General features: G+C 41.5%; 1 protein-coding gene across 1 annotated transcript in view; it reads left to right on the top strand.

Moving 5' to 3' along the window:
• Positions 1-24380, top strand: part of ttc7a (tetratricopeptide repeat domain 7A) — a 155521-nt gene that overhangs the window by 84985 nt on the left and 46156 nt on the right. The window contains 5 exon segments of the mRNA XM_061744697.1: positions 4867-4983; positions 8767-8879; positions 13147-13259; positions 13262-13286; positions 21221-21423. Of these exon segments, the coding sequence (XP_061600681.1) occupies positions 4867-4983; positions 8767-8879; positions 13147-13259; positions 13262-13286; positions 21221-21423 (571 nt within the window).

Genomic DNA, 24380 nt, shown 5'->3' with positions numbered 1-24380 from the left:
GAAGATTTATCCACATGGCTCAATTACAGAATTCCTGTGTGCCCCACACTATGTATACTAGGTCACCTGGGTGAGATCCACAGGGAACCTAACTTGGCTCACTTGGTTCTCACTGCCTTATGTATCGCAAAGAAAACCATTCTAACGAACTGGAAACAAAAGTCTAATCTATGTATTAATCAATTTAAGAAACCTAAAACAAAAAAGTAATTTAGAAATCTAAAAATGAAAAAAAAAAAATCCTTTTAAAATTGTTTTTGTTTTAGATTTCTGAAAAAAGTCAGAATTCTGCAATTAAAGTCAGAATTATGAGAAAAAAGTCAGAATTCTGCGATTAAAGTCAAAATTTTGACTTTTTTTAGAAATTAAAAAAAAATCCTTCCTAAAATATTTTTTTTAGGCTTCTGAAAAAGTCAGAATTCTGAGAAAAAAGTCTGAATTCTTATTTTAATATCAGAATTCTGACTTTTTTCTCAGAATTCAGATTTTTTTCAGAAACCTAAAACAAAAAAAAGAAATTTAGAAATCCAGAAATGAAAAAAGAAATCCTTCCCTACATTTTTTTGGGTTTATTTTAGGTTTCTGAAAAAGTCAGAATTTTGACTTTTTATAGAAATTTCAAAAAAAATCCTCCCTAAAACCTTTTTTTTAGTCTTCTGAAAAAAATCAGAATTCTTATTTTAATCTCAGAATTCTGACTTTTTTCAGAAACCTAACACAAAAAATTTTGAATTAAAAAAAAAAAAATATTTGTTTTTGTTTTAGGTTTCTCAAAAGAAAATCTGAATTCTGACTTTTTTCTCAGAATTTAGTTTTTTTTCTTCAGCGGCCCTAACACTCTTCCGTACTTACACTTCTCTTTTGTCATTTTAGGAAAAAAAGTAATATTATTACAGTATTAGCAACATGCACTAGCAGTAACATGTTGGTTCCCAGCATTCCTCATCGTATAATTGAATTTGCGACTCAGAAGGATTTGTGTTAAACACACCAACAGTACATGAAGTATTTGAGTGTATTATCATGTGGATTGTAGCATTTTGAGGTCTACTAATATAAGCTGATGACAGACAGTTCCTTCCTTGAACAGATGACACGCACCCACACACATACTTCCTGACATTTCAGGCCCCAGATGGTTTTACACCGTCGCTGCCTTGCTCAACGCTTTGTCACTCCGGTAATGGGCGGCTGGGAGAGACGGGCGCTCTCTCCGGTGGCGTCCTGCTGGCAGGCGTGTCCTGCACGCCGCGTCCCTCGCCAGCACTTGTCATGTGCATGTCAGTAAATCCAACCCACTTTTCTCCTAAACGCACACTTTAAACCCCCCCCCCATAACTATCCACACACACCGCTGGTCCTCCAGTCGTAACGAGGCCGGTTTCTACTGGAGTTTACTCCCCCGACTCCTACTCGTCTGTTTGCAGTTGATCATCAGCCTTCTTCGGTTCCTTCATCCATGTCTTTGTTCTTGCTGTTCTCCTTCACGCCCCCCCCCCAAACCCAACCCCCTGACAGGAGCCCGCACAATAATTGGCAGAGCATTCAAGAGCCGGGCAGCCGTCAGACGTGGTGAACACCACAGTCTTTCCAGCTCTCCTTCTCCCTCCGTCTTCCCTCCCATGGATGAGTGAGGCCCGTGACGGACTGAGAATCCTCAGAGAGCCCTTTCTGGCAATTACCGCGGCTCGTAACGCGCATGCACGCCGGCGAGCTCCCGTCTGAGGCTCCCACATCACTTAACCAGTCTCCTCCGACCGGGAGGGCCGGGCGGAAACAGTCCACCCTCAACACGCTCTAGACCCACAGATACTCTCTCAGCTTGTTGTTCATGCTCTTACTGTTTCTATTGATCCACAAATGCTTCTACGTTCATGGAAACACCAGTGGGGAACCTTCTGGGCCTTCTACGCCTTCAGAGAAGGCCTAAAAAAAAATGTAATAATAATAATAATTAAAGCTGCAAGCAGCGATGAACGGGCCCTCGCGTGTGCAATTTCCACCAATAAAGGTCAAGCACTCAAAACGAAGTCAGATGACACCACCCATGACTCTTTATGTGAAACCATTCAAAAGTTATGGCAGAAAATAGGGATTATCAAATATCGACCAATCAGAAGAAGGGGCGGGGTAAATTTGCACCAATTATGTTCAAAGACTCAAAACCGAGTCCGATGACACCACCCATTAGTTTTTATGTCCTACCATTCAAAAGTTATGGCAGAAAGTAGGAACTATCAAATATGAACCAATCAGATGAAGGGTGGGCGCGCTTTTTGGCGTCTAGCGTCGCCACAGTAACGCAAAAGAAAAGTAATGAGCATCGTCGCAGGATGGAGACGCACATTTTGATGTATAACAGACCTGGGTGCACGTTACGGTTCGGGCGAAGAAGCGGCCGAAGGAATGGCATGAATTGCGCCAAAATTACACGATTAATTCAAAATGGCCGACTTCCTGTTTGGTTTCGGCCATGGCGCCAAGAGAGTTTTCTTTAAGTTGCGACATGATACAGGTGTGTACCGATTTTCGTGCATGTACGTCAAACCGTATTGTGGGGCTTGAGGCACAAAGTTTTCTAGGGGGCGCTGTTGAGCCATTAGGCCACGCCCACTAATGCAAACCATTAAATATCAAATTTTTCGCCAGGCCTGGCTTGTGTGCAAAATTTGGTGACTTTTGGGGCACGTTTAGAGGGAAAAAAGGCCCTGATTTCATCAGAAAAAAACAAAAAAGAAAAAAAAAAATTCCTACAGATACAATAGGGCCTTGGCACTGTCAGTGCTCAAGCCCTAATAATGATACATATACAATATTTTTTTTCTCTCATTTAATTTAATACAATATATCGAACAGATTTTCTCTCATCTATGTTCTAAAATTAAGTTTACTGTCAAGTTCATGTCCTGAAAACCTGTTATCCAATCAGAATGGTCTGTCTCTATTAAGGCCCGGTTAACTGGCTCATGCATTGGTTAGGACTTCACGAATGCCGGGGAAGGCTAAGCTTTGTGTTTTAGTGTGGAGAGTGACGGGCAAATCCACCAATCAGGGTTTGATTTCAAGTGGGTGAGAATTAAACAAAAGGTCGTAGACCTTCATGAAATCCGAACATCAAATCTCTTCAGAGTGGTGAGAGCGGTTGCTTTTTTCCACAATGATTTCTTTTCTCTGAGAGAAATGAGGTGAAGGCCCAGCGGTAGTGCTCACGGTTCGCCACTGGCAAACACACATATACATACAGTTCTGTGCAAAAGCCCTGAATCTTCTTTTATTTTTATTTTTTTGTCATACAAACTGAAAATCTGCATCAGTTTCCTTTAAAGAGTTGCGTCTGTGGTTTGTTGTGACCGAGGTCACCGTAAGTGACGGCAAACAGCATTTTAACTGGTTTTCCTTCGTACCGCCACTCATCTTGTGCAGGTAGGAGCTCAGAGTCTGCGTTTTTTTCCATTTCAAATATTGATGCATCGCCGTTTAGCGTTTTGTCTCCGTCAACTCTCATCACTGTTGTCTGAAATTAGGAAGGAGATTAAGGAGCTACCTGCTGCCACCCCTAGCATGTCTGATAATCTCTAGTGTGCAATGGTACGGTGGTTTAAAATCACTCATCTGGAGGTTGTTTTTTTTTAGAAATGTCCAACAATCTCTCTGCTTGCACATAAAATATGATGGCAAGACTTTGGTGGGTTTCAGTTTCTGCTGTGTTGTTAAATGATTGTTCACACTCCTCTGCATGCTTGTCATTGCATACATTGCTGTCTACCCACGTTGCATGCTTGCATACACACCTTCCTTCACGTAAACCATGCCAGATCTCATTTTGGAAAGAGAAATGCCCTGTTGAGAGGAAGAGAGGGTTCGTGTGGAGGTGACGCCGCTTTTTTAAACCAGCTGCTATGAAAAGAGCCCTAACGTCATGGCTGAAAAAGGAGCTGTTGTGCTGTATCTCGCTGGTACTACAACCAAAACATATCCCAGATGGAAAAAAAGAGCACAATACACAGTACTGGAGTTGCTTTTTTTTACTGCTTTTTTACTGCTTTTTTTTTTTTTACTGCTATTTCAACATTTAGAGTCATCACCAGAAAAATAACACCAGAAAAATAACTTGTTATTTGAAAGTTTTCACCTGTTTCAAGTAAATTTTCACTTGAAATAAGTAGAAAAATCTGCCAGTCGGACAAGATTTATCTTCTTATTACAAGCAAAAAAATCTTGTTCCACTGGCAGATTTTTCTACTTATTTTAAGTGAAAATCTACTTGAAACAGTTGAAAATTATTGTTTTTTCCAGTGATGAGTCTTGTTTTAAATGTATTTTTTACTAAAATGAGACATTTTAACTAGAAATAAGACGAATATTCTTGTTAAGATTTTGAGTTTTTGCAGTGATCCATTTTACTTATCCTGTGAAGGACAGAGTCATATTGATAAGTTCAGAAAAGTGTTTTTTATTGTTGTGTTTTGATGTATTTGATGTAAGCCCAGTGGTTATTTAAAGCTTACAGAAGGCTGCATTTAACTGCTGCTATGTCATTCCTGCAGTATTTCTGCAGGTGTTTTGGTCAGTGCTATTATTTGTAATATATTATATTATTTTTAATCAGCACAAATTATCTGTCCCCATATGATAAAATCCACCATCCCCCCTGGTTTTTTTTTTACAACTCGAGTACTGACAATACACTATATATCTCCTCAGCTAATTTCACTCAGTTTATAGTCTCCTGACTTGTCTAACAGCTGATTTGGTTGACTTTACTGTGTCATAGGCACACATTAGCACACGATATGGTAACAGAGGTCGAAAGAGGGGGGTACATTCACACAGAAATGAATGACGTGAATGTGTTTCTTGTTTCAGTTTGCTGTTGACGAAGGTGAAGCTGGAAGAGGCGATGTTTGGCCCGGCTGCAGCCCTGCAGACCTGCGAGGAGATGCTGCAACGCTGGCAGAGCTGCTTGGATCTCAGCCGCTCCAGGTGAGTGTGACGGCTACGTACTCGTGCTACTCATCACTTTCATGTTCAGATGTACTTCTGTCATAGCCCTTTTCCACCAAACTGGTTCCAGAGCTGGTTCTGGTTCACAACTCGTTCAACTTGTGAACCAGTTGAGAACCGGTTTGTTTTTCCATAGCTTGGGGTGCTAAGGGGAGCCACGCTGCAAACGTCAGTTACATCGCTTAATATGTCGCTTATTTGAAAATGTCTCCGTCTCCCAGTCTTACTATTGCCGTTGGTCTTAACAACTCCGCCCCCTCCGCTTACGTAAGCCGTTCTTTCCTCTAGAGCAGCGGTCGGCAACCCAAAATGTTGAAAGAGCCATATTGGACCAAAAACACAGAAAACAAATATGTCTGGAGCCGCAAAAAATGAAAAGTCTTGTATAAACCTTAGAATGAAGGCAAATGGCGAAATGTCGAGAAAAAAGTCGAAATGTCAAGGAAAAAGTCAAAATTTCAAGGAAAAAGTTGAAATGTCAAGATTAATGTTGACGTACAATCTCGAGAAAAAAGGCGAAATGTTGAGGAAAAAGTTTAAATGTTGAGAAAAAAGTCGAAATGTTGAGAAAAAAGTTGAAATGTCGAGAAAAAAGACAAAATTTCGAGAAAAAAGTCAAGATGTCAAGATTAATGTTGACGTACAATTTCGAGAAAAAAGTCAAAATGTCGAGAAAAAAGTCAAAATGTCGAGAAAAAAAGTCATAATGTCAAGATTAAAAAAGAAAAAAGAGGAAAAAAGAAAAAAAAGAAGAGAAAAAGGAAAAAAAAAGGTCAAACATTATTGAAAAGCCACTAGGGCGGCGCTAAAGAGCCGGATTCGGCTCTATTCGGCCGCGGGTTGCCGATCCCTACCCTAGACCAGCAAAGAGTTGGTGCTACCGTGGAACCAGATTTTCTGGCCCAGAGCCAGTTCTTTGTCAGTGGAAACAGAAAACCCGGTTCCAAACTCAACACCGACCCAGAACCAGAACCAGAACCAGAACCAGAACCAGCCCTGGAACCGGTTTGGTAGATAAAGATAAGGGGATACGGACACGGCACGACTTAATCCAGCAGTTACTGACCTGACCTAAGCAATAGTTTGAGTAAAGTCATTGGTCAGTGTCAGTATCAAAAGACACTGATGGATTCTCGCTAATGTTTAAGAGACTACAGCATCTGGATGTAGGAGGAGCCTGTCATCCAGATGTTTATGCAGAGGGTGTCGCATCATTACACTGATATTCCTGGAAATGAGGAAATCATCACCCCCTGTAGTGACTTTGAGTCTTTTCTTTGATTAATAAGCAGCTGCAGCCGCTCGTGACAGCCGGGTACAGATGAGAGGAATGTGTGCATTTGCATACGTGACACATCAGCAGTAACTTCCCCTTCGCAGGATTAGTCAGGATCTGACGGGGAGAAATGTTCAGGGGCTCAGAGAGTACCGAGGTTTGTAAGGAACCAGCTGTTTAGTGAACCTTGACCTCTATAAGACTATAATCATTAGAGGCCTGTACTTGTGTTGTGTGTCTGAAGTTGCCCAGGCAAGCTGTTTTTAAAGCTCAGATAAGCGTTTGCTTCTGAAGCCTCCGTCACCTCCTTAGTTCAGTCACTGTAAGTTAGTATTTTAGCATGGCTGCCTTAGCTTATGCCAATCTGTGATGCTAATATTACTTCACACGACCAGATCTGTCCGAACATCGTCGTTTACCTGAAACGAAAGCATCCAGAGTAGTGGTGGGGGAAAAAATCGATATTGCAATATATTGTTGCGCTCTCCGTCGCAATAAATAATCGATAAACTGCCGGCAAATATCTACGGAAGCGTATTGCATTCACTTGAGAAAAAAATCTGCTCTGTTTTTCTGAATTAACGAGATAATGTCCAGCAGATCAGAAGGGGCTTTCCATCTGAACAACCGCAAAAGTCCTGAGGTGCCGCCGCAAAGTCGACAAACTAATAACAATACCATCTATTTAACTGAAAGACATGAGTATCTCCCAATGTTTCAAACCAAAAGCAAAATAAAACTGGATTAAACTGGACAGGCGGAACATGTTTGCTTCCATGAAATCGAGCTCTCAAGTGAATGTCAGCTTGTTACAAGTTGTGAGGTATCTGGTTAATTCAGAAAAACAGAACAGATTTATTTTTTCATTAAAAGTTTTCTCAGAATTCTGAGATAATTATCTCAGAAAAACAGAGAAGATTTTTTTTTCTCAGTGAATGCAATACGCTTCTGTAAATATCGATATGTTATTATAACACACATAACTTATTTATTTATTCAGGGTGGCTTTTAATACCCACTAGTGTGGCAACACTTTTTTTATACTTTGGTCTTGATGCTTTATATGTTCATATGTTTTATTCTTGTTTTATTTTGCTGATTGTATGTTTATTATGTAAAGCACTTTGGTTCACTTGTAGGTTGATGTAAGGTGCTATATAAATAAATTACATTTACATAATGGATTTACGCGATATTCACCGCACTATTGTTCATGCACTTTAATTTGTCCGGCTGTACAGTGTTTACATGTACAAGCCGAGGAAATAGTCAAAATGTTGAGATTAATGTTGAAGTACAATCTCGAAGAAAAAAGTGGAAATGTTTAGAAAAAAAGTGGAAATGACGAGAAAAAGTGGAAATGTTGAGAAAAATGTTGAGAAAAAAGTCGAAATGTCGAGAAAAAAGTCAAAATTTTGAGAAAAAAGTTGAAATGTCGAGAAAAAAGTCAAAATGTCGAGATTAAAAAGGAAAGGAAAAAGGAATAAAAAAAGAGAAAAAAGGAAAAAAAAAGACAAAAAGGAAAAACGGAGAAAAAAAGAGAAAATAAAGAGAAAAAAAAGGAAGAAAAAAGGAAAAAAAAAGGTCAAACATTTTTGAAAAAGCTCCAGGAGCCACTAGGGCGGCGCTAAAGAGCCGCATGCGGCTCTAGAGCCGCGGGTTGCAGACCCCTGCTCTATACAAATGCACTTTCTTGTATGAAGTTTTGGCATTGAATAAATGCATAACTACAGACGTTTTGCTTTTTATGGGTATTTTTTCTTTTTCAGTCACTTATATCGTGATAAATTGTTGATGAAATTTCTTACAATATATCAAATATCGCAGATATCGTGTATCGTGATGTTATCGTTATCGTGGGCCACATATCGCCACAGTATTGAATCGGGAGTTACCGTATCGTCCCAACCCTAATCCAGAGTGAAAACGAGGTGTAATACCGCTCGCAGGGTCCTGTGGGTCGGACTAGCCCACCAGCATAGGCCTGCTACACTGCAAAAACTCAAAATCTTACAAGAATATTTGTCTTATTTCTAGTTAAAATATCTCATTTTTAGTCAAAAAAATCTAATTACACTTAAAACAAGACTCATCACTGGAAAAAACTACAATTTTCACCTGTTTCAAGTAGACTTTCACTTAAAATAAGTAGAAAAATCTGCCAGTGGAACAAGATTTTTTGCTTGTAATGAGAAGATAAATTAAAAAGATTTGTCTACTTATTTCAAGTGAAAATTTAATTGAAACAGGTGAAAATTGTCAAATAACAAGTTATTTTTCTGGTAGTGACTCTTGTTTTAAGTGTAATGAGATTTTTTTGACTAAAAATGAGACATTTTAACTAGAAATAAGACAAATATTCCTGGTAAGATTTTGAGTTTTTTGCAGTGTAGTCGGTCCCTCCACTGCAACTTTTCATTTTAGCTCTGGTAGCATTCTGTCTATCCATCTATCCATCCATCTATCCATCCTCATGTGTGTTCCAGTGAGACGGATGACAGCAGCAGCATCCAGCAGGCTGAGAGGACGGAGTCCAGCCCCGGCGTGAGGAAAACCTCCCTCCACCTCAACCTGCCCGACTTCCAGGAGGCCTCCACGGGTACGGCTGCCAACTCCCTGAAAAATAAATAGGGAACACGTCAACCCCATTGACTTAACCCTTCCTGGCGTGGTGAATTGTTTTAGCCCCTTTTTTTTGTGAGTGAAATGATTTTTTTAACTATGTGACTCGAACCTGAATTGAATTGATGCATATTTTTGAATGCCATGAATACATGGAAAACAAATTATTATCCAGCAATTCACTTTAATACGGAAGCGTATTGCATTCACTTCAGACAAAAAAAAAATTCACTTGAGAGCTTGATTTCATGGAAGCAAACATTTTCCGCTTGTCTAGTTTAATCCAGTTTTATTTTGCTTTTGGTTTGAAACATTGGGAGATACTCTTGTCTTTAAGTTATATAGATGGTATTGTTATTAGTTTGTCGACTTTGCGCAGGCACCTCAGGACTTTTCGGTCGTTCAGACAGAAAGCCCATTCTGATCTGCTGGACAATATCTCGTTAATTCAGAAAAGCAGAGCAATTTTTTTTTTTTTTAATTTAAATTTGATCTCGTTGATTCAGAAAAACAGAGCAATTTTGCATTAATATAAAACAATAGAAAGAAAGCAGAACATCCATTCTGTAATAGTGCACATTTTTAGTGCAATAACAAAAGTGCAAACAGAAAGAAAGTCTTTAGAAAACTTACTAAACATATTTGTACCTCAAAGGCCATGACTGTAGCTATAGTTGTAGTAAAACAGAAAACAATAACTTATGAACTCAACAGCTCAATGCCATTTTCCATTGGCATTTTATGACTATTTTTTGACTCTCACAGTAATACGGGACAAAATGCATCCCTTTTCAGCTCAATACGGGAGGCTCACTTTAATTTATAAATACGGGACGATTCAGTTTTTCAAGGGACGGTCTGCAACCCTATCCACGGGTCTGGTTCTCTACACCTTTGAGTCTTTTCAACACAGTCTGTATTAAATTAGAGTTAAATCAACCTTTTTAAATATTATTATTAATACAGGACTGTCTCAGAAAATTAGAATATTGTGATAAAGTTTATTATTTTCTGTAGTGCAATTAAAAAAACAAAAATGTCATACATTCTGGATTCATTACAAATCAACTGAAATATTGCAAGCCTTTTATTATTTTAATATTGCTGATCATGGTTTACAGTTTAAGATTAAGATTCCCAGAATGTTCTAATTTTTTGAAATAGGATATTTGAGTTTTCTTAAGCTGTAAGCCATGATCAGCAATATTAAAATAATAAAAGGCTTGCAATATTTCAGTTGATTTGTAATTGCATTACAGAAAATCACAATATTCAAATTTTCTGAGACAGTCCTGTATGTTTGGTTACTTTATTCGCTAATTATTTTTTAAATTGTATGATACAGTTGTGCAGTGATCTCAGAGTTCATAATTTATCAGATATGACACATCCAGCTTTATAGGATTAATTTCACCATCTAGTCACAGACCTTCGATTTAACTCCTTTAAGCTAAATACATCTTTTTATTCACTTTGGCTTTGGTAAATACCAGTAAAAAAGGTTCATTTGTGTCGGGCTAAATCCCCCCGGATGTGACCTGTCCTGGATTACAGTCTTGTTTGCTCATCTGCAGCTCCGTCCGGGGAGCAGATGCACCGTTTAAATATCAATTATGTAACTCGCTGCTACACCTGTGTTTTCCTGCAGGATCGTGCCGCAATAAAACGGGACACTTCCTCATGTTGGGAGTATTAGCAGGGAGGGGGGTTTCTTTTTCTTTCCTAGTCTGCACGGCTTCACTGATGCCCCTTTTCCACCAAACTGGTTCCAGGGCTGGTGCTGGTTCAAAACTCCTTCAACTTGGGAACCAGCTGAGAATTCAGCACCTGGAGCAGAAGTAGGAGGTTGGAGGAAGCTGCTGTGACGTATTTGATTGTGTATCTAAAGCAGAAGTCGGCAACCCAAAATGTTGAAAGAGCCATATTGGACCAAAAACACAAAAAACAAACATGTCTGGAGCCGCAAAAAATGAAAAGTCTTGTATAAGCCTTAGAATGAAGACAACACATGCTGCATGTATCTATATTAGTTATAACTGGGGGAAGATTTTTTTTTTCATTATGCACTTCGAGAAAGTCGAAATGTCGAGAAAAAAGTCGAAATGTTGAGATTAATGTTGAAGTACAATCTCGAGAAAAAGTCGAAATGTCGAGATTATAAAGGAAAAAGGAAGAAAAAAGAGAAAGGAAAAAAGAAGAAAAAAGAAAAAAAGAAGAAGAAAAAAAGAAAAAGGAAAAAAGAAAAAAGGGAAAAAGAGAAAAAAAGGAAAAAAAGAAAAAAAGAAAAAAAAAAGCCAAACATTTTTGAAAAAGCTCCAGGAGCCACTAGGGCGGCGCTAAAGAGCCGCATGCGGCTCTAGAGCCGCGGGTTGCCGACCCCTGAGCTAAACAAAGAAGACAACAACACTAAAGATGTAGAACCTGGAGGAGAGGATAGATGTGCTGCTGGGTCTGTGACTTGTGTTCCATATCAAGTTAAAAAATGAGAGTGAAAGAAGCTTCAAGTGGCGACGCTTTTTCATTTTAGTTTGTCTCTGAGCTGCTGAAAAGTCAGCTGGAGCCGTGAGCAGCTATGAAGTGACAGAGCTCCTGGTAGATCTGGTCGTTCCTTATCGCCCGTCTAGATCCCTTTTTAATTCTCTCCTCAGCACCAGGATTATGAACATCTGACCCTCAGAGTTGGACCATGAAACAGACTTCTGCTGCCGTTGCTGGTCGAATAAAATGAACCAGAATCTCCGTCAGAGTCTCTTTCTCTAATTTCCACATCCTGACTCAGACTTCTGACTCCAACCCCCCCGACCAATCGGCGGCCTGGAGTGTGATGATGTCACAGCCCGACTCAGCCGCTTAGAACCTCAGCAGAGTAGAAACAGAAAAGTATCTACTAGGCATGTTAGACCCCTAGTGGAAAAGCTCCATAAAAGACAGGTTGTCTCCTCCTCAGACCCATAATGCTTTGCTGCATCCAGATTAATTTGTCGTTTATTTGAAAATGTCTCCGTCTCCCAGTCTTGCTGTTGACGTTGGTCTTAATAACTCCCCTCCTCCGATTACATAAGCGGTTCTTTCCTCTAGTCCAGCAAAGAGGTGGTGCTACCTTGGAACCGGTTTTTCTGGCCCAGAGCCAGTTGTTTGTCAGTGAAAACAAAAATACCAGAACTCAGTACTGGCCCAGAACCAGAACCAGAACCAGAACCAGCCCTGGAACCGGTTTGGTGGAAAAGGGGTATGACTTAGTTTTAGTTATTCCTACTTTTATCTTAAAGGGCAAATGAGGACGTTGCTTATCTTGTCACATCTGAATGAAATATTGCATTGCAAAAACTCAAAATCCTAACAAGAATATTTGTCTTATTTCTAGTTAAAATGTCTCAATTTTAGTCAAAATATCTCATTACCGGTACACTTAAAACAAGAGTCCTTACCAGAAAAATAACTTGTTATTTGACAATTTTCACCTGTTTCAAGTAAATTTTCACTTGAAATAAGTAGAAAAAAATCTGCCAATGGAACAAGATTTATCTTCTCATTACAAGCAAAAAAATCTTGTTCCGTTGGCAGATTTTTTCTAGAAAAGACGGAAGGAAGGAAGGAAGGAAGGAAAGGAAAAAGGAAGGAAGGAAGGAAGGAAGGAAGGAAGGAAGGAAGGAAGGAAGGAAGGAAGGAAGGAAGGAAGGAAGGAAGGAAGGAAGGAAGGAAAGAAGGAAGGAAGGGAGGAATGGAGGGAGGGAGGGAGGAAGGAAGGAAGGAAGGAAGGAAGGAAGGAAGGAAGGAAGGAAGGAAGGAAAGAAAGGAAAAAGGAAGGAAGGAAGGAAGGAAGGAAGGAAGGAAGGAAAGGAAAAAAGAAGGAAGGAAGGGAGGAAAGAAGGAAGGGAGGAAAGGAAAAAGGAATGAAGGAAGGAAAGGAGGAAAGAAGGAAAGATTTTTTTGCTTGTAATGAGAAGATAAATCTTGTTCCATTGGCAGATTTTCCTACTTATTTTAAGTGAAGATTTACTTGAAACAGGTGAAAATTATCAAATAACCAATTATTTTTTCTGGTAATGACTCTTGTTTTAAGTGTAATGAGAGTTTCTGACTAAAAATGAGACATTTTAACTAGAAATAAGACAAATATTCTTGTTAATATTTTGAGTTTTTGCAGTGTGTTGTCCTCGGTCAGTAACCGTCAGTATTAAAGTTTTAACTGCCGTCATTCTACAGCATTAACAGACGATGTCTCTTCTCTTCTCTGATTTTAGGTTCTCCTAGCTTGCCATCGGTGGCCGTGTCCCGTCTGGAAGCGGCGCTGTCCGAGGTGTCCGACCTGAGCTCGGCGCGGCGCCAGGGCCCCCCCCACCTTCATGTGGACCACCCTGGAGCACCATTTGGCTGCAGGCCGGTAGGAGAAACGGCTCACATGACCGGCCGAGGTCTTTTCAAAGAAACATCTCGGGGTTGGGATCTCTGGGAAAATTAAATTTCAGATGTCTCAACAAGGAGCCTTTTCTCACTCCTGTGCGGCGAGCTGGGACAGCCACTTATCTTAATGCGTCCCATGTGAGCCCATTTGGTGAACTGAAATAACCAAACACATGTTGACCTAAAGCGAAGAATAAGACGACTGTAGAGGAACCTTTTGATGTAAATGATGTAATTACATCCCGCAGCTGCGGTGTTTACCGGTTTCACTAAGATTTAATGATATTAACGTTTCTCAGAAAGTTCAAAACTTAACTAAAACATCCAAGAGTTGAGTCACAGAATAAAACGGTTAGTTTGTGGGTTGCTACAGAGAAGCAAGAGTTTTTTATTGTTTGTAATTTTTAAGTGCTAATCTATGAAAGTGCTTATTTACCGACTGCTGTGAAGTTTGGCGTTTGAACGGTTTCTGCCTGCCCTTAGGCCCCCTAAGGAAGGAAGGAAGGAAGGAGGTAAAGAAGGAAGGAAGGAAGGAAGGAAGGAAGGAAGGAAGGAAGGAAGGAAGGAAGGAAGGAAGGAAGGAAGGAAGGAAGGGAGAAAGGAAGGAAGGAAGGAAGGAAGGTAGGGATCAAGAAGGAAGGAAGGGAAAAAGGGAGGAAAGAAGGAAGGAAGGGGAAAAAAGAAGGAAGGAAGGAGGAAGGAAGGAAGGAAGGAAGGAAGGAAGGAAGGAAGGAAGGAAGGAAGGAAGGAAGGAAGGAAGGAAGGAAGGAAGGAAGGAAGGAAGGAAGGAAGGAAGGAAGGAAGGAAGGAAGGAAGGAAAGGAAGGAAGGAAGGAAGGAAGGAAGGAAAGGAAAGGAAAGGAAAAAAGAAGGAAGGAAGGAAAGGAGAAAACAAGGAAAGAATGTAGGGGAGAAAAGAAGGAAGGAAGGGAGGAAAGAAGGAAGGAAGGGAGAAGGAAGGGAGAAGGAAGGAGAGTGCAGGAGGAAAGAAGGAAGGAAGGAAAGAAGGAGGAAAGAAGGAAGGAAGGGGAAAAAGAAGGAATGAAGGGAGGAAAGAAGGAAGGAAGGAATGAAGGAAGGAAGGAAGGAAGGGGAAAAAGAAGGAAGGAAGGGAGGGAAAGAAGGAAGGAAGGAAGGAAGGAAGGAAGGAAGGAAGGAAGGAAGGAAGGAAGGAAGGAAGGAAGGAAGGAAGGAAAGGAAAAAAGAAGGAAGGAAGGAAAGGAGAAAACAAGGAAAGAATGTACGAGGGGAGAAAAGAAGGAAAGAATGTACGAGGGGAGAAAAGAAGGAAGGAAGGGAGAAAGAAAAGAAGGAAGGAAGGAAGGAAGGAAGGAAGGAAGGAAGGAAGGAAGGAAGGAAGGAAGGAAGGAAGGAAGGAAGGAAAGGAAAAAAGAACGAAAGGAAAAAAGAAGGAAGGAAGGGAAAAAAGAAGGATGGAACAGAGAGAAAACAAGGAAAGAATGTACGAGGGGAGAAAAAAAGGAAGGAAGGGAGGAAAGAAGGAAGGAAGGAAAGGAGTAAAGAAGGGAAGGAATAAAGAAGGAAGGAAGGGAGAAGGAAGGAGAGAGCAGGAGGAAAGAAGGGACAGGAGAATTAGGTCATTTTGACCGAAAGACGGCACAGGGTTCTAAACATAGGATGGATTTTTGCCCCTATGATGTTAAGTTTAACAGATTTTAGCAGGAAAGCTGTGCAGCCTCCTGCTCAACCTGGTGACCTGATGTCGTTCGTGCCCCTGGTACCACGTTTGTTTGCAAGATCAGAAGTTCACTCACAAAACTGCTGGATTTTTTATGAAAGGAAACCGCGGTGATGTGACGACTCCGGCGCTCATCTAAGCCACGATCTGCTTTTAACTTTGTTACAATATAACATCCTGTAACTGCATAATTGCATTATTATTATTATCATTTATTATTTATCCTTCTGCTTTAACGTGATCACCCAGGATGGGTGCGGCCACTTACTCCGCCATCTAAACTTTGCGAACCGCGTAAACTATTTCCAGCCCCGGCTTGGCCCTCGCACGCTTTTGCAAAGCGGTCCGTATCTGCGTTTTACGTCTTTCTGTGAAGGACGGGGGGGTTAGGGGGGCGGTGATGGACGCAGGCTGTTCCCCTCGTTCATGCAGCCTTCAATCTGCCCGCGAGAGTTCAGGGGAGAGCAGAAGCGTCAGCAGGACGGACAGGAATAGGAACGGCGAGATGTGACGGCCGTCCATCCGACCGCTGGGCTGGACGAGGCCTGAGAACGAAGGGGTGGGGGGGCGTTTGGGGTCGAACGCTGTTTTCTACGAGTCTCAGCTGGAAAACAGGCAAAATAAGACATATTTGTCATATTTGTGGAGCTTTGTGTGCGAGTGTTTGAGGTCAGAGGTGTGCTTGACTTTGACCCCCCCCGCTCCCTCAGACCCCCACCCCCCATGTCTTCTTCCCAGCATTCCTCTCCTCGTAGCTCATTTCCTCTCTCAATCTCACATCCTCATCGGCCGTGCCGGAGAGGAAAACACACAAACACACACCTCTGAGGGCGGACGGCACACACACACACACACACACACACACACACACACACACACACACACACACACACACATGGGTGCAGATCCCGGGGGGGACGGGGGGGACATGTCCCCCCCAATTTCTGAAAAACATGAATTGTCCCCCCCAATAAAAATACCCTAAATTATTCAAAATTGAACAAATGTATTTTCAGACTTAAAGGTTGAATATGTAGAATATTTATTAAAAATATATTTATCAAAAAATAATACATCCACGGTGCGTTTTGAGGTGTACAGAATGAAAGTATTGCTACTCCTTCCTTTTTTTCTCCCTTCCTTCCTTCTTCCCTTCCTTCCTTCTTTTCTCCCTTCTTTTCTTCCTTCCTTCCTTCCCTCCTTCCTTCCTTCATTCCTTCCTTCCTTCCTTCCTTCCTTCCTTCCTTCTTTTTTCCCTTCCTTCCTTCTTTCCTTCCTTCCTTCTTTCCTTCCTTCCTTCCTTCCTTCCTTCCTTCCTTCCTTCCTTCCTTCCTTCCTTCCTTCCTTCCTTCCTTCCTTCCTTCCTTCCTTCCTTCCTTCCTTCCTTCTTTTTTCCCTTCCTTCCTTCTTTCCTTCCTTCCTTCTTTTCTTCCTTCCTTCCTTCTTTTCTCCCTTCCTTCCTTCTTTCCTTCCTTCCTGGAAGTTTCTGAAAAACATGAATTGTCCCCCCCAATATAAATACCCTAAATTATCCAAAATTGAACAAATGTATTTTCAGACTTAAAGGAGCCGTCTGTAAGAAATGGCCAAAACTGGTACTGCAGTCACTTTCAAAATATTGTTGAGCGGCGTGTACCCTCCCCCTCCTCCCCCCGACCAGAGGTTGCCAGGTAGGCTGCAGAATGCAGCAGGAACGTAGGCTGCCATGGCTGCGATAATTAGAGCCGAGCTGGCAACCCGGATGCCGAAACAATACTGACTTGGTGATTGGGAGATAGGTGGAGGGTGGAGCTTCAGAAACAATACTGACTTGGTGATTGGGAGATAGGTGGAGGGTGGAGCTTCAGAAACAATACTGACTTGGTGATTGGGAGATAGGTGGAGGGTGGAGCTTCAGAAACAATACTGACTTGGTGATTGGGAGATAGGTGGAGGGTGGAGCTTCAGAAACAATACTGACTTGGTGATTGGGAGATAGGTGGAGGGTGGAGCTTCAGAAACAATACTGACTTTGTGATTGGGAGATAGGTGGAGGGTGGAGCTTCAGAAACAATACTGACTTGGTGATTGGGAGATAGGTGGAGGGTGGAGCTTCAGAAACAATACTGACTTGGTGATTGGGAGATAGGTGGAGGGTGGAGCTTCAGAAACAATACTGACTTGGTGATTGGGAGATAGGTGGAGGGTGGAGCTTCAGAAACAATACTGACTTGGTGATTGGGAGATAGGTGGAGGGTGGAGCTTCAGAAACAATACTGACTTTGTGATTGGGAGATAGGTGGAGGGTGGAGCTTCAGAAACAATACTGACTTGGTGATTGGGAGATAGGTGGAGGGTGGAGCTTCAGAAACAATACTGACTTGGTGATTGGGAGATAGGTGGAGGGTGGAGCTTCAGGCCAAAACAAAAAATGACAACATAAACATCAGTTGAGGGCTGCAACTCCTCTTTTTAAACTGGAATATCCTGGCTTGAGTGCTGTTGTCAGTGACATAAGTATTTGAAATGAACATGATTTTTAAATGTCTGTTAACACATCGGGGTCATTTATGATTCGTTTTTATTATTGCTCTTACATACAGCTCCTTTAAAGGGTTGAATATGTAGAATATTTATTAAAAATATATTTCTAAAAGAATAATACATCCACGGTGCGTTTTGAGGTGTACAGAATGAAAGTATTGCTACTCCTTACTTCTTTCCTTCCTTCCTTCCTTCCTTCTTTTCTCCCTCCCTTCCTTCTTTTCTCCCTTCCTTCCTTCTTTTCTCCCTCCCTTCCTTCTTTCTCCCTTCCTTCCTTATTTTCTCCCTTCCTTCCTTCCTTCCTTCCTTCCTTCCTTCCTTCCTTCCTTCCTTCCTTCCTTCCTTCCTTCCTTCCTTCCTTCCTTCCTTCTTTTCTCCCTTCCTTCCTTATTTTCTCCCTTCCTTCCTTATTTTCTCCCTTCCTTCCTTCCTTCCTTCCTTCCTTCTTTCCTTCCTTCCTTCCTTCCTTCCTTCCTTCCTTCTTCCTTCCTTCCTCCCTTCTTTCCTTCCTTCCTTCTTTCCTCCCTTCTTTCCTCCCTCCCTTCCTTCCTTCCTTCCTTCCTTCCTTCCTTCCTTCCTTCCTTCCTTCCTTCTTTTCTCCCTTCCTTCCTTCTTTCCTTCCTTCCTTCTTTCCTCCCTTCTTTCCTCCCTTCCTTCCTTCCTTCTTTCCTTCCTTCCTTCTTTTCTCCCTTCCTTCCTTCTTTCCTTCCTTCTTTTCTCCCTTCCTTCCTTCTTTCCTTCCTTCCTTCCTTCCTTCCTTCTTTCTTTCCTTCCTTCTTTCCTCCCTTCTTTCCTTACTTCCTCCTTTCTTTCCTTCCTTCCTTCTTTTCTCCCTTCCTTCCTTCTTTTCTCCCTTCCTTCCTTCTTTCCTTCCTTCTTTTCTCCCTTCCTTCCTTCTTTTCTCCCTTCAAATGAGTCTCTGAAAAGATGGCAGATTTAATTTTTTTTCCATCCCGTAGAGGTAGCACTTCCCATCTGTGCATCTCTGAGACACAGGTGAACAAACATCCGCTTCCAAACACACACACACACACACACACACAAACACACACACACACACACACATGGGTTCACTGCGCTCAGCAGCAGACGGGGCTTTAAACATATTTACTCAACACGACTCACTCCATGTTTCACACACGTTTTCCGTGTTTTAGAGCCGTGGAGTTTCTTTCTCAGGCTGTTTACCTCACGTGCACTCTATGCAGCGATGATTGACAGCCGCTGTTGCAGCTTCCTGTCCAGACGCCGGCCTCGCCCGGCCCTGAGGGGCCGGTCCTCCGGTCAGCTCTTCTGCTCGAAGTCCCATTGGCAAGTCAAGTGCTTGTGGGTGTGATTCTGGGAGCGCGTGGAAGCGTTTCGTGCCTGGGATTTGTCCCCGTCTTCCCGGCAGCACAGAAAGGAGGCAGGCAGCTTTAGGATTTGATGGCCATATTTAGGCAAGAGTTTCTGACTTTCCAGGCATTACATGGCTCTCCGCTGTCTCCTTCACTCTGCCTCTGTGTTTGTGCGAGTTAAGAAACGTCTCTGCTTGCATCCGTCAAAGCATCGGAGGAGGAAAGAGTTTCACCGTGAAGTTGCTCAAATCACATATAAGCAGTGTTGGGACTAACGTGTTATTTAGTAACGCGTTACAGTAACGCCGTTAGTTTTGCAGTAACTAATACTCTAATGCATTACTTTTTAAATTCAGTAACGCAGTTACCGTTACCAAACGGCGTTAGTCCGTTATTTCTGGCTACAGTGAAGCTTTTTTTCCCCGCACGCGGAGACCTGAGGAAACGTAGTGGGCGTGTGTTCAAAAACATGACGGTCATGAGCAAAGAGAAGGCGAGTTTCGCAACGTGGAGATATTGTCATTACAGTAATCCCTCGTTTTTCACAGGGGTTACGTAACAAAAATACGACGGAGTATTAGGGCCAAACTAAGACCAAAAAAAATTGGAAATTACGAGAATAAAGTCATAATGTTGCGAGAATAAAGTCGTAATAGAATAAAGTCGTAATATGAGAATAAAGTCGTTATATTATGCGATTAAAGTCGTAATATTACGAGAATAAAGTTGTAACATTACGAGAATAAAGTCGTAACATTACGAGAATAAAGTCGTAATATTACGAGCATAAAGTCGTAAAATTACGAGAATAAAGTCTTTACATTATGAGAATATAATTTATGAGAACTCTTCTCCCTGTGTAAAAATGAGGAATATTGAGCATCGTTTGAAGTTATATTTATATATTATTATATATATTTATACATAATATATTTAATATTACCACTTTATTCTCGTAATATTACGACTTTATTCTCAAAATATTACGACTTTATTCTCGTAATTTTAGGACTTTATTCTCGTAATTTTCCCCTTTTTTTTTGTCTTAGTTGGGCCCTAATACTCCGTCGTACAAAAAGAACCCGTGGTAAGTGAAATTCTTTTTACAATTATTATAGAAGGCTTCAAATTGCAGGGATCAGCACCACCTCGCACGTATCCCACCGCTCTTCTGACTGCTGCATCCCGACTCTGTAGCGTCTTTTTCTCCTAAAGCCGCGGTGCAGGTGTGTTTTTTCGAGAGAAGAAAATAGTTATGGATCGTGTTGTCGCTCTTTTTTCTTCTGGGCAAAAAGATTCTTATAAACCGACATGCCACCATGGATTATATCTGAGACTGTAATGAACGATTCATCAGAGAGTCCCGTTCTTGAGCTGCTGCTGAAGCTCATTGGCCGTTTCTCAGGTTGTTGCTAAGCAACCAACGTTATTGATACAGGAAGTGAAGAAGCGGGGAGACTGTTTAGCCAGAGACGTTCAATAAACGAGACAGCCCACTACGGTTCGGTTTCCTGTATCTGTGTCACGTGACTGCCCCGCCCCTTTAGGAGACTAACAGCAGGTCCTGAATCTATTGAGTCCTATGGGAAAAGTGAACGTGAGCACAGATTATTACCAATTCCTTCGCCCGTTAGTAACCTAAGTAAATATGGGACCCATTTTCCAAAAGCCACAAACCTTCTGAACATTCTGACACCAAAATGGCAATTTTCAGACTGACAGATTAGGAGAAAATGAACTTTGTTTGAGACCTGTCTCTGTCTGAGCAAAGTTTAAAACTAAAATAAAACTTGCCTCTTTGCTTAATAATACTGTTATTTTTATTATTTAAGTCTTTTTGGAAGAAAGTTATACTGTATCTAGTGTTGTATGTTCCAAAACGATGTGGGGAGAGCGGCGGCCACGCCCTCTTAGGAGACAGGAAGTGAGGTCAGAGGGGCGACCACGCCCACTTAGGAGACAGGAAGTGTAAACCATTTCATACCATTGGCAGTAACGGTAATGCGCTATCTTCTGTATAGAGGATCTTTGATTTAGCCAATCAGAATGCAGAACACGATGCACAATGCAAATCTATACAGTACCTGCTGAAATGAAGGCTAGAGGGGCATTAATGGGAGAATTTAAAAAAAATGTTTTTATTTAAATGAAATAAATAGTTACTTTTCATAGTAACGCATTACTTTTTGGTCTAAGTAACTGAGTTACTAACTGTGTTACTTTTTTAATGAAGTAACTAGTAATGGTAACTAGATACTATTTTTCAGTAACTAGCACAAATCTGCAAATAAGCAAAAAACTGGCTTGACTTTTTTCCTCTCATTGTCCTGCTGGTTTCTTCCCCCGCTGTCTGCAGGGGAGCTGTTCATGGCAGACGGCCGGCTCAAGGAGGCCCAGTTCTGCGTCGCCGAGGCCAGCTCGCTGTCCCCGAACTCCCACTCCGTGCTGCTGCAGCGGGGTCGCCTGGCCGAGCTGCGCGGCCAACTGGACGACGCCAAGGGCCTGTACGACGAGGCGCTGGCCATCCACCCGACGGGGGAGAGAATTCTGGTGCACATGGTGAGCCCGAGCTTCAGAGGCCGAATTAAAACGTATACAATGTACTCTCTGTTCAGTGTTTATTTGTTTTATTTGATAAGGATCCCCATTAGTCTTCACCATGTGAAGACTATTCTTCCTGGGGTCCACTACGGTGGCCGGGACCCACCATTGCTGAAAATTAAAGAAACGCTGCAAATAAAAACAAACGCCGCTGCAAATAAAATAAACGCTGCAAATAAATAAATATAAATAAATAAATAAATAAATAATGGATACCTCTCATTCATTCTGACGCCAAACAGGCTGCAGGAAGCCACTGCGCATGCTCAATAGGCTCATCCATATGCATTTATGGTAAAAAGTGGGCGTGTAGAGGGCGGGATATGAGGCGGATTCAGCTGAGCAACCTTCCAGCTGGACTGTTATTCATAAAGCGAACATTGCGTGCAAGATTGCGTGCACATGGTTTTATTGATCCAGATTTTTTTTTGCGCCCGCCATTTTCGGCTTTTGGGTGTACGTGCACTTTTAGTATGACTCCTACGCAGTCCATTTTAAATGAGGCCCAAGATCTGTATCCACTTATGAACAAAAATAGTTGCAACAACAAAACCACAAAGTTTTTACACAGGAACCATCCCAACATCTATTCAACTGCAGCTTTTCAACAATAGCTAATAGTTGCAGCTTTTTCTTCCTTCCTTCCTTCCTTCCTTCCTTCCTTCCTTCCTTCCTTCCTTCCTTCCTTCCTTCCTTCCTTCCTTCCTTCCTTCCTTCCTTCCTTCCTTCCTTCCTTCCTTCTTCCTTCCTTCCTTCCTTCCTTCCTTCTTTTTTCCCTTCCTTCCTTCCTTCCTTCCTTCCTTCCTTCCTTCCTTCCTTCCTTCCTTCCTTCTTTTCTCCCTTCCTTCCTTCTTTTCTCCCTTCCTTTCTTCTTTCCTTCCTTCCTTCTTTTTCCCTTCCTTCCTTTTCTTTCTTTCTTCCTCCCTTCCTTCCTTCTTTTCTCCCTTCCTTTCTTCTTTCCTTCCTTCCTTCTTTCCTCCCTTCTTTCCGTCCTTCCTTCTTTTCTTTCTTCCTTCCTTCCTTCCTTTCTCCCTTCCTTTCTTCCTTCCTTCCTTCTTTCCTTCCTTCCTTCCTTTCTCCCTTCTTTTCTCCCTTCCTTCCTTCTTTCCTTCCTTCCTTCTTTTCTCCCTTCCTCCCTTCTTTCCTTCCTTCCTTCCTTCCTTCCTTCCTTCCTTCCTTCCTTCCTTCCTTCCTTCCTTCCTTCCTTCCTTCCTTCCTTCCTTCCTTCCTTCCTTCCTTCCTTCCTTCCTTCTTTTTTCCCTTCCTTCCTTCCTTCTTTCCTTCCTTCCTTCCTTCCTTCTTTTCTTCCTTCCTTCCTTCTTTTCTCCATTCCTTCCTTCTTTCCTTCCTTCCTGGAAGTTTCTGAAAAACATTTTTCTTAAGTAACAATATTTGCTACTATCACCAGATCTGTATCCACTTATGAACAAAAATAGTTGCAACAACAAAACCACAAGGTTTTACACAGGAACCATCCCAACATCCATTCAACTGCAGCTTTTCACTCCATATTACTATTCAATTTATAATATACTTACAATTTGCAACATAATCACAATGTATACCTAGGACCGATCATAACTTCCTTCTGCTTCAGTCTCCTTTTAGAATTTGATGCCTTGATTGTTGCAACTAGACATGGGGGGAGGTCACGTATGTAAAACACATACAGAGCAACACACAATACGCATGGATGCACTAATGTATTAAGTGCTTTATATGAGTCTATTGGATTAGAACTGACGTAGTACGCAGTAGTTTACGCTAATACGTGCCTTGAGTTCACAAATTACACTAATTCTACGTTACGCAAGAATTTCAGAAATTAAGTGGGACTTTCTCAGCCGTCTACTTGCATTCACTCTCAAATACAAGGTTATACTAACCTCACATTCACTCACGACCCACATCAGACGATGATTTAATACATGTAGAGGATTAAATTTATTTAACTACATCAACATTTAAGGAAACTTGAACAATGTTACAGATGCATGACGTGAAAACCATGAACGTACTGCCGTAGCAACAGTTTTCATTTCTATGTAAATCAAGGTTATAGAGACATCTATATTTAGATTGCAAATAGCAAATCCAGGAACCTGCTCTGAACCTACTGTAAATAGAGTCATGTTCTAATTAAAATCACTGCAAACATCTGTACAGGACAGTCTCCTTAGAGAAAGTTAAATCTGTGTTTGGTTCAGGGAAGTCACTCTAAATACTGACTGTTGCTTGGCGAGTTTCAATCAGTGGGGATCCAGGATAAAACAGTGTCGGCCCGGTAGGATCCACTGATCTCAAAAACTCAGGGTCACCCCCTTCCCTGCCCCTTCCTGTAACCCTTATAAACAAACGGGCAAGGGCTGGAGCTAAAGATATTCCTCCAATAAGAAAAACCCCATAACTCTGTCTGTGCAGCCCTGTGAGCTACTGCATTATACTGATGATGAGTGACTACCACGTTCAAAATGCAAATCCTTATTATTATCCTTATTAAAGCTGATAACGCTTGCATTCATGTGTTTCTTAACTTGGTTGTCAAGGTTCTTTTTGTTTTCCATGTAAAACTCTTAATACTTCTCTTTGCTTGGCCATTCCTGATAAAGATTAAAGTACCGTATTTCCGCACTATAAGGCGCACTAAATATATGGTAAAATACCGTACTATAGTGGCTGGTGTTGAGTTACGTATCTACCTGATGGAGCTGCGCTACAGGAAATGCTACAAAATCCTACAGCAAATGCAAAAAAAAAAAAACAAGAAGAAAAGTACCGTATGTCAAACTTTATTAACAAAATAAAAACCAGCTTTGCTCCGTCAAAGTTGCCATTATGCGAGTCAGCGTCGCTGCTGTCGTCTTGAACGTCTGTGACGATTCCTGACGTTTTTTAGCACCATTACTTTGGCACCA

Source organism: Cololabis saira, chromosome 17 (assembly GCF_033807715.1).
Source record: "Cololabis saira isolate AMF1-May2022 chromosome 17, fColSai1.1, whole genome shotgun sequence".
Classification (NCBI taxonomy): domain Eukaryota; kingdom Metazoa; phylum Chordata; class Actinopteri; order Beloniformes; family Belonidae; genus Cololabis; species Cololabis saira.
This window is presented reverse-complemented; position numbering and strand designations above follow the sequence as displayed.